This window comes from Ranitomeya variabilis, chromosome 2 (genome assembly GCF_051348905.1).
Source record: "Ranitomeya variabilis isolate aRanVar5 chromosome 2, aRanVar5.hap1, whole genome shotgun sequence".
Lineage (NCBI taxonomy): Eukaryota > Metazoa > Chordata > Amphibia > Anura > Dendrobatidae > Ranitomeya > Ranitomeya variabilis.
The window spans coordinates 868,497,393-868,509,985 of NC_135233.1; the positions used below are offsets into that span (position 1 = coordinate 868,497,393).

Below are 12,593 nucleotides of genomic sequence, written 5' to 3' on the forward strand. Positions count from 1 at the left end.
TATATAAATGAGCTGTTCCAGGTTGTGGGTCGGACACTGTATGAGAATCTGTCTCCAGGGGTTACTATAACTATAACATTCCAGGTCCACCACTCAGCAATTCTGAGTCTTCTCCTGAAGGAACCTTCTGACGTCCACAAATCACGTTTTCCAGATTCTGGGTGTTTGACCCATCTTTCCAGGGTGAAGCACCCACTTATCCCACGTATGCTGCTAATGCAGCCTTTGTTTACTTTGCCACACAGATGTACGGAATTCCCAGCTAATGCAGCCTTCCCCATCTTTGCGGAATCTCCCCTTCATTCTTCCACCAATGTAATATTCTTCAGCTTTCCTGACTCTCCTCTCCATTCCTCCAATAATTCACCATTCTCCAGCTTTCCTGAATTTCCCCTCAATTCCCTCATTCATTCATCATTCTTCAGCTGTCCTGCATCTCCCTCCATTCATTCATCATTCTCCAGTTTTCCCGAATTGCCCCTCCATTCCCCATTTATTCATCACTCCCCAGCTTTCCTGCATCTCCCTCCATTCCCCCATTCATTCATCATTCCCCAGCTTTTCTGTATATCCCTCCATTCCCCCATACATTCATCACTCCCCAGATTTCCTGCATCTCCCTCCATTCCCCATTCATTCATTTCCCAGCTTTTCTGTATCTCCCTCCATTCACCCATTCATTCATCACTCACCAGCTTTCCTGCATCTCCTTCCATTCCCCCATTCATTCATCACTCCCCAGCTTTCCTGCATCTCCCTCCATTCTGCCATTCATTCATCACTCCCCAACTTTTCTGCATCTCCCTCCATTCCCCCATTCATTCATCATTCCCCAACTTTCCTGCATCTCCCTCCAGTCCCCATGTTTTCATCATTCCCCAGCTTTCCTGCATCTCCCTCCATTCCCCATTCATTCATCATTCTTCAGCTTTCCTGAGTCACCCCTCAATTCCCCCATTCATTTATCACTTCCCAGCTTACCAGAATTGCCCCTCCATTCCCCATTTATTCATCCCTCCCCAGCTTTCCTGCATCTCCCTCCATTCCCTCATTCATTCATCATTCCCCAGCTTTCCTGCATCTCCCTCCATTCCCCATTCATTCATCATTCCCCAGCTTTCCTGGATCACCCCTCCATTCCCCCATTCATTCATCATTCCCCAGCTTTCCTGAGTCACTCCTCAATTCCCCCATTCATTTATTACTCCCCAGCTTACCGGAATTGCCCCTCCATTCCCCATTTATTCATCACTCCCCAGCTTTCCTGCATCTCCCTCCATTCCCTCATTCATTCATCATTCCCCAGCTTTCCTGCATCTCCCTCCATTCCCCATGTTTTGATTATTCCCCAGCTTTCCTGCATCTCCCTCCATTCATCATTCCCCAGCTTTCCTGGATCGCCCCTCCATTCCTCTATTCATTTATCATTCCTTAGCTTTCCTGCACCTCCCTCCATTCCCCCATACATTCTTCACTCCCCAGCTTTCCTGCATCTTCCTCCATTCCCCATGTTTTCATCATTCCCCAGCTTTCCTGCATCTCCCTCCATTCACCATTCATTCATCATTCTTCAGTTTTCCTGAATCTCCCCTCAATTTCCCCATTCATTCATCATTCCCCAGCTTTCCTGAATCACCCAATTCCCCATTCATTCATTCCCCAGCTTTCCAGAAATGCCCCTCCATTCCCCATTTATTCATCACTCCCCAGCTTTCCTGCATCTCCCTCCATTCCCCATTCATTCATCATTCTCCAGCTTTCCTGGATCACCCCTCCATTACTATATTCATTATTCCCCAGCTTTCCTGCATCTCCCTCCATTCCCCATTCATTCATCACTCCCCAGCTTTCCTGCATCTTCCTCCATTCCTCTATTCATTCATCACTCCCCAGCTTTCCTGCATCTCCCTCAATTCCTGATTCATTGATCACTTCCCAGCTTTCCTGCATCTCCTTCCATTCCCCCATTCATTCATTACTCTCCAGCTTTCCTGCATCTTCCTCCATTGGCCCATTCATTCATCACTCTCCAGCTTTCCTGCATCTCCCTCCATTCCCCCTTTCATTCATCGCTCCCCAGCTTTCCTGCATCTCCCTCCATTTCCCCATTCATCACTCCCCAGCTTTCCTGCAGCTGAGCTGAGCAGCTCCCTCCATTCCCCACGTTTTCATATCCCCCACGTTTTCATATCCCCCATCTTTCCCTAATCTTCTTTCCATGATGCAAATACAAACTTTAGTTCCTGTTAAGTATTTTCCCACTGTGATTTTTGGTTGCTGTGGCCCATCCTCACCTGTCCACGGTATAGGGATTATTCCACCAGAAGAAACTATTATACCCCGATACCTGGTGCCATTGTAGAACCTTGGTATTCCGACACTTGCCCGTATATAGGGCTCTCTGCTCTGTACACTGTAGGGCTCCCTTTATACTGCACTTTGGATACAATCACCATTCAAACTCGCACAAATAATTAAATAAAAACGTCCACAACCTCTTCGACTTTATTAATACACAAAGTAAAGCAGATAATGGTCCAGGATGATCCAGCAGTGGAGGAGTTAAAGCTCCAGCTGCCCGAGCACATGATGTCATGCGATTGTTTGACTAGCCCAGCCCTGAACGTATTTTGTCCTCTCTCCCCTTCCATACAATCCTAGTTAGGCTGCCCCGATTGCATCGTAGTTTTCCTGCCCAGATCTCTGTCATCGGGCGATCTGATCCGTCTCAGGGATCCCCCGCCGATGACATCTGCCTGGCCACCATACCGGGCAGTGTGCGGCCTCAGGGCTGACTGACCTGCCCGCCACCCAGGGCGGAGTGACAGCACCCGGCAGACATGACTGAAGTCACTATCGACAGTTCCAAGCTGCCTGGAGTCAAGGAAGGTAAATGCGCGCAGCGTGCTGTGTCCTTAGGCTCGGGGCCACGGGCGACCAAGGGTTACCCGGCTCCTATTAACCCTCTCCTGTGCGCAGGCAGAGCTGGTGACGCCGGGCCTGGTGTGGGGCACCTGCTGGCACAGTGTGTAATAATGTGGTGATACGCCCCCTGTCTGTCGCCACAGGGGGCACATGACTATTACTGCTGCCGGTGGTGGCTCCTAAATGGAATAATGTAGACATATGGCGCTGTGTCCAGTTCGTGGGAAAGGGATTTTCGGGTGTCCATTAGCTGCAGTTTGTTAATAAATAAATAAACCCTTTTGTTTACTCCCCCCTCCCCAGGTCCAGTGTGGAGTGTCAGCCCCCGCTCCCTGTGTCTATTATCGTCTGCAGCGCTGAACCCAGCATCAACAGCGCTGCAGCCAATCGGTGAACTCCGCAGCTCGTGTCGCCAACCCAGTCAGAGCAGCTGAGCTCCGTTATTGGCTGCAGCGCTGTCGACGGGATGTGAGCGCTGCAGACGATAACGGACGCCGGGATTAATGGGGGAGATTCTGTGCTTTTTTTTTTTTTTTTTTTTTTTAGCTGCTCCTATGGACAGGGCTGTTGTAAAACCCCCAGCTGATGGGTATAAGAAAAAAGGGGGAGAAAGTATTTTTTTGTTGTTGTTGCCGCCTGTGTATCTCTTGGACCCGGCCAGTGTGACCGCTGTGTCCAAGCACCACTTGCCGCTGTGATGTCTTGTAGATGGTGACATATTCCTCATCGTCCGTCATCTTTTACCTCCATCACCGAAGAACACCTCACAAATGTTCAGATGCTAATATAATTCTGTGGTTCTCGTGATAATCGTAGTTGGGTGGAAATGAAAGTTTCTGTGTGACTTTTCTTCCTTTTTTCTTCTATTCTGCGCACAGATTGTATATTGCAGTGTCAGGTTTGCTGAGTCTATATTGTATTTATATAGCAATTTATTTAATCGTATGAACATATACTTAAGCATCATATAAGAATAAATAAATGATAAACAGTGATTGAAAAGAACAAAGGAGCAGAAATCAGAGTCGGATATCGAGATTTTCTATGTATGCAATAACGTTGTCATTTCCAGTATAGAAATCATTCTTGTCACCAGTATATTATCTGAGGGGACATTCCTCGACAATGTGCTGAATTGTTTGATGGTCAGCTCCACAGTCACAGGCAGGAGAGTCAGATTTTCCCCACTTCCGCATAAGATCTGCACAGACACCAAAGTTTGTTCTGATACGATTCAAAGTGACCCAGGTTTTCCTTGGCAGATTGAAGCCTGGTGGTGGATTTTGAAAGTGAGGAAACGTTTGAGGCTCACCGTCTACTGCACTGACCCAAAGTTCACGCCATTTCTCTTCTAAATTGAAATCATGATCCTACAGGGTAATTGCGGTTCGGATGGGTGGATGTCTTGATTTCAGTCGTTGTATTTGAACATCTTGGATTTTGATGTATTGGGAGATTTTCATTATTCACTACTTTTGGTTTATTCTTTAAGTAGGAGCTTTTGTCTTCTCAGATTTGCAGGTGCGATATGGGTCAAGACAGGTAACCAGTGGACGGGCGTAGGTCTGATAGCACCAGAAATTATGCGTTGTTCAGCTGATTGCCGATTGCATTCACATGACAACTATTCAGCCATACTGGAGCACAATATTCTGCGGCAGAGTATAGCGATGATGTGGTTCTTAAGGCCACAGTCACACGTTCAGTATTTGGAAGCCAAAACCAGGAGTGGGTAGTAAATCCAGAAGTGGTGACGTGTTTCTATTCTCCTCAGATTGTCCCACTCCTGATTTTGGCTTATAGATACTGAGGTAAAATACTGAACATGTGAACGTGGCCTTTTAGTTACACCATATGTAAAATATTTGCTGAGGCCCTGGTCACACTGGCATCTGGACTTCTGTGTTTTTTTTTGTTCCGTTAACAGAACGCCTTGAAGAAACAAATCTGTCCTATGAGGGACACAAACGACGGCCGGATGACTTAATTGATTCATGAGGTCCATTGGAATTTTGATGGGCTGCTCATCGTTTTAATAAAAAACCAAACAAGCAAAAACCTGCAATCGTGTAGCGGACTTTTTTTGTTCAACTGGCAAATATAATGGAACTTGTGATGAAGTCTCTGTTATTCTGTAGCGTATCTAGCTGTAGTGTCCAACATGCTGCAAAACTACAACTCCCAGCATGCTCTGACAGCAGCAGATTTGACTATTCAAAATCACTGGTACATAGATTTATAAGGAAGTCTGAATAGTTGGGCAGACGTCTGTATATACTGCTATACAGGTATGTCCTTCTAATTACTAGGCGTGACGCTCTGATACTATGTATGGTCTCCTTCACATGTCCTTGTAGTATGTTTTTTTTTTTTTTTTTCTTCTTCTCAGAAGCCACACGTGCCCATTATAACCTATGCTGCTGTGCACATGTCTGTGTTTTTACATTGACCATGTGTAAGGCTACTTTCACACTAGCGTTGTGCACTGCACGTCGCTATGCGTCGTTTTGCAGAAAAAACGCATCCTGCAAAAGTGCTTGCAGGATGCGTTTTTTCTCCATAGACTTTTATTAGCGACGCAGTGCCACACGTCGCAACCGTCGTGCGATGGTTGCGTCGGACCGTCGCCACCAAAAAACGTTGCTTGTAACGTTTTTTGGTGCGTCGTTCCCGTCTTTTCCGACCGCGCATGCGCAGCCGGAACTCCGCCCCCGCCTCCCCGCACCTCACAATGGGGCAGCGGATGCGTTGAAAAACAGCATCCACTGCCCCCGTTGTGCGGCGCATTCACTGCTAGCGTCGGTACGTCGCAACGATGCAATTCGTCGTGCGTCATCCGACGCTAGTGTGAAAGTAGCCTTAGGGCTTGTTCACACTATCCTTTTTTGCCTGCGGATTTTTCAGGTCCTGATTCTGAAAACCCGCAGTGCAAACCCGCGGTGGTTTACCACTGCAGGTTTTTTGTGCGGTTTCTCCTGCGGATTCCACTGCGGGTTTCCAACTGCACTTTCCTATTGGTGCTGTTGGAAAACAGGAGCGGAATCCGCAGAAAGAATAGACATGGTACTTCTTTTTTTCCGCAGAAAATCAGCGCGGATTTTCATGCCGAAAAAAGGATAGTGGGCACAGCGGTTTTTGTTTTCCATAGGGTAACATTGTACTGTACCCTGCATGGAAAAAGGATGCGGATCCGCAGCCTCAAAACCGCTGCGGATCCACAGCAAAAACCGCAGCGTGTGAACACAGCCTAAGTCACAAGGAGACATGTCTGTTGTTTACCGGCAACACGAATGACAAGGGCCAATACAAATCTGTGGGTCTGTGAAAAACACATACAGCACATGGACGGCATCTGTGTACAGTCGGTGTGCTGTCTGTGCTCAACACTGCAAATTACACAGGTCTACAAAAAATATATATTTATTTGTAATCATCGCAGGTGACTGTGTGTGTACTTTTCTGAATCATCTTTTTGTCCTGATTTAAAAAATGTATATAGTTTTTCTGTAGCACGTATAGTTTCCATGGAGCAGCATCATTATTATAAGGTATCGGAAAAATACTGGCGACATTAAGGGCTCATACTCACTTGCGCGAGACTCGGATGAATCTCACACGGCAATAACCGGCGCTGCACCTGGCACAGAGGAGCGGAACGTGCGGCTTCATGTATTGCTATGCGGCCGCACGCTCCGATCTGAGTGCCGGCAGTCATCCGAGTCTCGCGCAAGTGAGTATGAGCCCTAAGAAAACAGTAATCTACATGACTTTTTTTCATCAGTATTTACAAAAGAAAATCCCATGGCAGCAAATTTGACTAGTGATAAAAATCCCCAATTAAATGTTACCTGCTTAACCCAGCAGGAAGTACGGCGGCGTCTAAAGGCCCCGTCTCACATAGCGAGATCGCTGCTGAGTCACAAGTTTTGTGACGCAACAGCGACCTCAGTAGCGATCTCGCTATGTGTGACACGTACCAGCGATCAGGCCCCTGCTGTGAGATCGCTGGTCGTGTCGGAATGGCCTGGACCTTTTTTTGGTCGTTGAGGTCCCGCTGACATCGCTGAATCGGTGTGTGTGACACCGATCCAGCGATGTCTTCACTGGTAACCAGGGTAAACATCGGGTTACTAAGCGCAGGGCCGTGCTTAGTAACCCGATGTTTACCCTGGTTACCAGCGTAAATGTAGAAAAAACCAAACAGTACATACTCACCATCTGATGTCCGTCAGGTCCCTCGCCGTCTGCTTCCTGCTCTGACTGACTCCCGGCCGTAAGGCAGTACAGAGCACAGCAGTGACGTCACCGCAGCGCTCTGCTCTCACTGTACGGCGGCACTCAGTCAGAGCAGGAAGCAGACGGCAAGGGACCTGACGGACATCAGATGGTGAGTATGTACTGTTTGGTTTTTTTTTACATTTACGCTGGTAACCAGGGTAAACATCGGGTTATTAAGCGCGGCCCTGCGCTTAGTAACCCGATGTTTACCCTGGTTACCCGGGTGCTGCAGGGGGACTTCGGCATCGTTGAAGACAGTTTCAACGATGCCGAAGTCGTTCCCCTGATCGTTGGTCGCTGGAGAGAGCTGTCTGTGTGACAGCTCCCCAGCAACCACACAACGACTTACCAACGATCACGGCCAGGTCGTATCGCTGGTCGTGATCGTTGGTAAATCGCTATGTGAGACGGGGCCTTAAAAATCACAAAAATTGACAAATCTCCGGGCCCGGATGGGATACACCCCCGAGTACTGCAGGAATTAAGTACAGTCATTGATAGACCATTATTTTTAATCTTTAAAGAGTCCATAATAACAGGGTCTGTACCACAGGACTGGTGTATAGCAAATATGGTGCCAATATTCAAAAAGGGGACAAAAACTGAACACGGTAATTATAGGCCAGTAAGCTTAACCTCTACTGTGGGTAAAATCCTGGAGGGCATTCTAAGGGATGCTATGCTGGAGTATCTGAAGAGGAATAACCTCATGACCCAGTATCAGCACGGGTTTACTAGGGACCGTTCATGTCAGACTAATTTGATCAGCTTCTATGAAGAGGTAAGTTCCGGACTGGACCAAGGGAACCCAGTGGACGTAGTGTATATGGACTTTTCCAAAGCTTTTGATACGGTGCCACACAAAAGGTTGTTACATAAAATGAGAGTAATGGGGATAGGGGAAAATATGTGTAAGTGGGTTGAGAGCTGGCTCAGGGATAGGAAACAAAAGGTGGTTATTAATGGAGCACACTCGGACTGGATCGCGGTTAGCAGTGGGGTACCACAGGGGTCAGTATTGGGCCCTCTTCTTTTTAACATATTTATTAATGACCTTGTAGGGGGCATTCAGAGTAGAATTTCAATATTTGCAGATGACACTAAACTCTGCAGGGTAATCAATACAGAGGAGGACAATTTTGTATTACAGGATGATTTATGTAAACTAGAAGCTTGGGCTGATAAATGGCAAATGAGCTTTAATGGGGATAAATGTAAGGTCATGCACTTGAGTAGAAGTAATAAGATGTATAACTATGTGCTTAATTCTAAAACTCTGGGCAAAACCGTCAATGAAAAAGACCTGGGTGTATGACAAACTCATATTCAGTGGCCAGTGTCAGGCAGCTGCTACAAAGGCAAATAAAATAATGGGATGCATTAAAAGAGGCATAGATGCTCATGAGGAGAACATAATTTTACCTCTATACAAGTCACTAGTTCGACCACACTTAGAATACTGTGCACAGTTCTGGTCTCCGGTGTATAAGAAAGACATAGCTGAACTAGAGCGGGTGCAGAGAAGAGCGACCAAGGTTATTAGAGGACTGGGGGGTCTGCAATACCAAGATAGGTTATTACACTTGGGGCTGTTTAGTTTGGAAAAACGAAGGCTAAGGGGTGATCTTATGTTAATGTATAAATATATGAGGGGACAGTACAAAGACCTTTCTGATGATCTTTTTAATCATAGACCGGTGACAGGGACAAGAGGGCATCCTCTACGTCTGGAGGAAAGAAGGTTTAAGCATAATAACAGACGCGGATTCTTTACTGTAAGAGCAGTGAGACTATGGAACTCTCTGCCGTATGATGTTGTAATGAGTGATTCATGGCCTCATAGAACCCATTCATACAATAAAAGCACAAAACGCTTTAATTGTGAATAAAAATGGCCGTGTAGTTTATTTAGGGTTACATAAATTAATTAATCACCAATAAATAAACTCCATAAATTATAAAACCAAAGTACCAAACTTTTCCAATAAACCAATCCACCCAGACATGGGTGATTTTCCCACAATTAAACTACACGACAGTAAAATTACAGGAATTCAGGGGAGGGAGGGTGGGGTCTTCTTTATCTTCTTCCGCTGACAGAATGACCAGATACCACAAAACAGGTGTTTATATATTCAAAAAAAGAGCGGCAAAGCTGCTAACAGCCAATAGAAAACCGTTACAATAGCTGCCAAACATACCAGAAAAAACTGGATAAAACCAGTGTCACACTTTCAGAGATGACTGACCTGACCTTTATTTGACCTTTCTTCTGACAGAAAGTCATATTAAATGACAGGGTCCATGAGGCCATGAGACCCCCCGCTATATTTCTTTCAGGTTTACGCGGGGGGGCTAACATTACTTAAATTTAAGAGGGGACTGGATGCCTTTCTGGAAAAGTATAATGTTACAGGGTATATACACTAGATTCCTGGATAGGGCGTTGATCCAGGGAACTAGTCTGATTGCCGTATGTGGAGTCGGGAAGGAATTTTTTTCCCCATGGTGGAGTTACTCTTACCACATGGGTTTTTTTTTGCCTTCCCCTGGATCAACATGTTAGGGCATGTTAGGTTAGGCTATGGGTTGAACTAGATGGACTTAAAGTCTTCCTTCAACCTTAATAACTATGATACTATGATACATATCAGAAAAAAATGCTTCACCTTACAAAACAGTTTTATTGAACCAAAATAATTTCACATGCAAGATAGAAACAACATATGAGCAGAAATTAAAAGTTCTTGACATTGGACTGTTATGATTTTTCAGGGTTGTCCCTATATAACATCCAACAGTAATCTGCCATCATTGAGTCATTCCAAAAACCCTGGTAGGGGTGTTCAATTACTGTAACCCCTTCACCCCCGGAGCTTTTTTCGTGTTTTCGTTTTTCGCTCCCCTTATTTCCAGAGCCATAACTTTTTTTTTTTTTTTTTTTTCCGTCAATATGGCCATGTGAGGGCTTACTTTTTGCGGGACGAGTTGTAATTTTGAACGATACCATTGGTTTTACCATGTTGTGTAACAGAAAACGGCAAAAAAATTCCAAGTGCGATGAAATTGCAAAAAAAGTGCAATGCCACACTAGTTTTTTGTTTGGCTCTTTTGCTAGGTTCACTAAATGTTAAAACTAACCTGCCATTATGATTCTCCAGGTCATTACGAGTTCATATACACCAAACATGTCTAGGTTCTTTTTTATCTAAGTGGTGAAAAAAAAAAAAATCCAAACTTTGCTTTAGAAAAAAAAATTTCGCATTTTTCCGATACCCGTAGCGTCTCCATTTTTCGTGATCTCGGGTCGGGTGAGGGCTTACTTTATGCGTGCCGAGCTGACATTTTTAATGATACTGCTTTTGTGCAGATACATTTTTTTTTTTTTTTTTTGATTGCCCGTTATTGCATTTTAATGCAATGTCGCAGCGACCAAAAAAAGTAATTTTGGCGTCTTGATTTTTAATTTTTTTTTCCCGCTACCCCATTTAGCGATCAGGGTAATCCTTTTTTTTTTTTTTTAAATTGATCGGGCGATTCTGAACTCAGAGATACCAAATATGTGTAGGTGTGATTATTCTTATTTATTTATTTTTTTTGTTGGGGGTGATTTGAACTTCTATATTTTTAAACACTTTGTTTTCTTCAATAACCTCTGGCTAGAAGCATGCACAACTCGATCGCCTCTGCTACATAGAGGTGAAGCACTGATCACCTCTATGTAGCAGAAATGCAGGTGTGCTTTGAGCGCCGACCACAGGGTGGCGCTCAAAGCAATCGGCCATCAACAACCATAGAGGTCTCAAGGAGACCTCAGGTTGTTATGGCAAAGCATCGGGGATTATGTGACGGGGGTCAGCATTGCGAGCGCTTCCAGTCACGCGACCGGCAGCGCTTGTTAAATGCCGCTGTCAGACTTTGACAGCAGCATTTAACTAGTTAATGAGTGCGGGCGAATCGCGATTCTGCTCGCGCCCATTGCAGGCACTTGTCAGCTATTGAAAACAGCTGACATGTCGCAGCTTTGAGGTGGGCTCACCGCCTGAGCCCACCTCAAAGCAGGGGAGTCTGCCAGCTGATATACTATTCCGTCAGCTGGCAGAAAGGGGTTAATGTCCTGGTGAAACTGCTTGCCTTGATCATCGCTTACATCTTCAAGATTGAGGGAAGAAATGTAATCTGCAACAAAATACCCTTGATTCAGTTCTTCAAAGAGGCCATTCACATTGTTACAGTACACCAGTGGTCCATCAACTGTGAAACATTGTGTTAAAGTGTTACTTCTGTTTTGGTAATAACAGTTTGACATCATCATGAAGAAGTTTCTTCTGTTTCAACCTAGGTGCAAGAAGTTCAGCTTTATCTTTTGACAATGAAAGGTCTCTGATGAGATCATTTAATTCATGTTGAGTAAAGCTTTCTGGCTGCTCAGCTGCTCCATCAGGTACATACTCATTTTGACTTGAGGTCTCCATGTCATTGCCAGTAGCTTCAGCTCCATAGTCTTCATATTCTGCTTCATTTTCATCCAATCTATGTCCCGGAACACAGCGAAATACTTCAGGACATAGTGCGCCGGCGCATGCACACTAATGCTTTGCCCGCAGTTGGGCAAAGCATACTGCGCGTGTGCAAGGCAAGATTGCATTGCGCACGCGTGAACTACGGAGAAAACCTACTGAAATTCAAGAAAATATTGCGGCCAGCGGGAAAGGAAGGGGTGAATGAAAGAAGAGGAAACACCGCCCATCGGACCGGACACAGGGATTTACATAGCTCGCCAAATTCAGGTGACAGAGTCCTTTTAAAGTGCATCTGTTACATCTTTTTAATATCATGAGTGACTTAACGTTCTTTGCCTTTTGGTGTAAAAGAACCACACACATAGCAGAATCTGTTCGGATGATTGATACACGGTCGGGGCATTTTTCTCCTTTAAAATCAAATCAAACAGTAGAGTAAGTTTAGTTCAATGGTGGTGACAAACTAAAAAAAAAAAAAAAAAAATGTGATGAGCCGACCGACTATATGTAGATATTTCCCCAGAGATGACAGAGGTAGCTTGTATTTAGAACTGATTTTACTGGAGTTAATCTGGTAGATAACTATATACAGTTGTGAGGTAAACAGGTCAGCCTAGTCCTTACAGATGAACATTTGCAGACAGGCAGTTTCTCAGCGTGATATTAGCTGCTCTCAGGTTCTCTCTGTGGAGACCCTCACTCAGTTACACCTCAGTGGCTGAGCTGTTTTCTTCTCTCTGAGGTGACTTGGCCTCCCAGAAATGCAGTGAAAATCCTCTCACAATGGCGGCTGTCTGCTGACTTCCCTTCTATCTCCTTGCGGCAGGGCTCAGATCCCTGTAGAGGCCTATCTCCTGTGAGAGTCTC

General features: G+C 45.2%; 1 protein-coding gene across 3 annotated transcripts in view; it reads left to right on the top strand.

The window, feature by feature from the left end:
- Positions 1–2,593: 2,593 nt before the first annotated feature.
- CCDC50 (coiled-coil domain containing 50) overlaps positions 2,594–12,593 on the top strand; it is a 79,002-nt gene continuing 69,002 nt past the window's right edge. Inside the window, exon 1 of one of the 3 annotated variants that reach the window (XM_077290304.1) lies at positions 2,594–2,889. In XM_077290304.1, the coding sequence (XP_077146419.1) occupies positions 2,841–2,889 (49 nt within the window). In that variant the 5' untranslated portion in view covers positions 2,594–2,840. The remainder of the gene's footprint in view (positions 2,890–12,593) is intronic. The other 2 variants (XM_077290305.1, XM_077290306.1) reach the window with 2 other exon arrangements.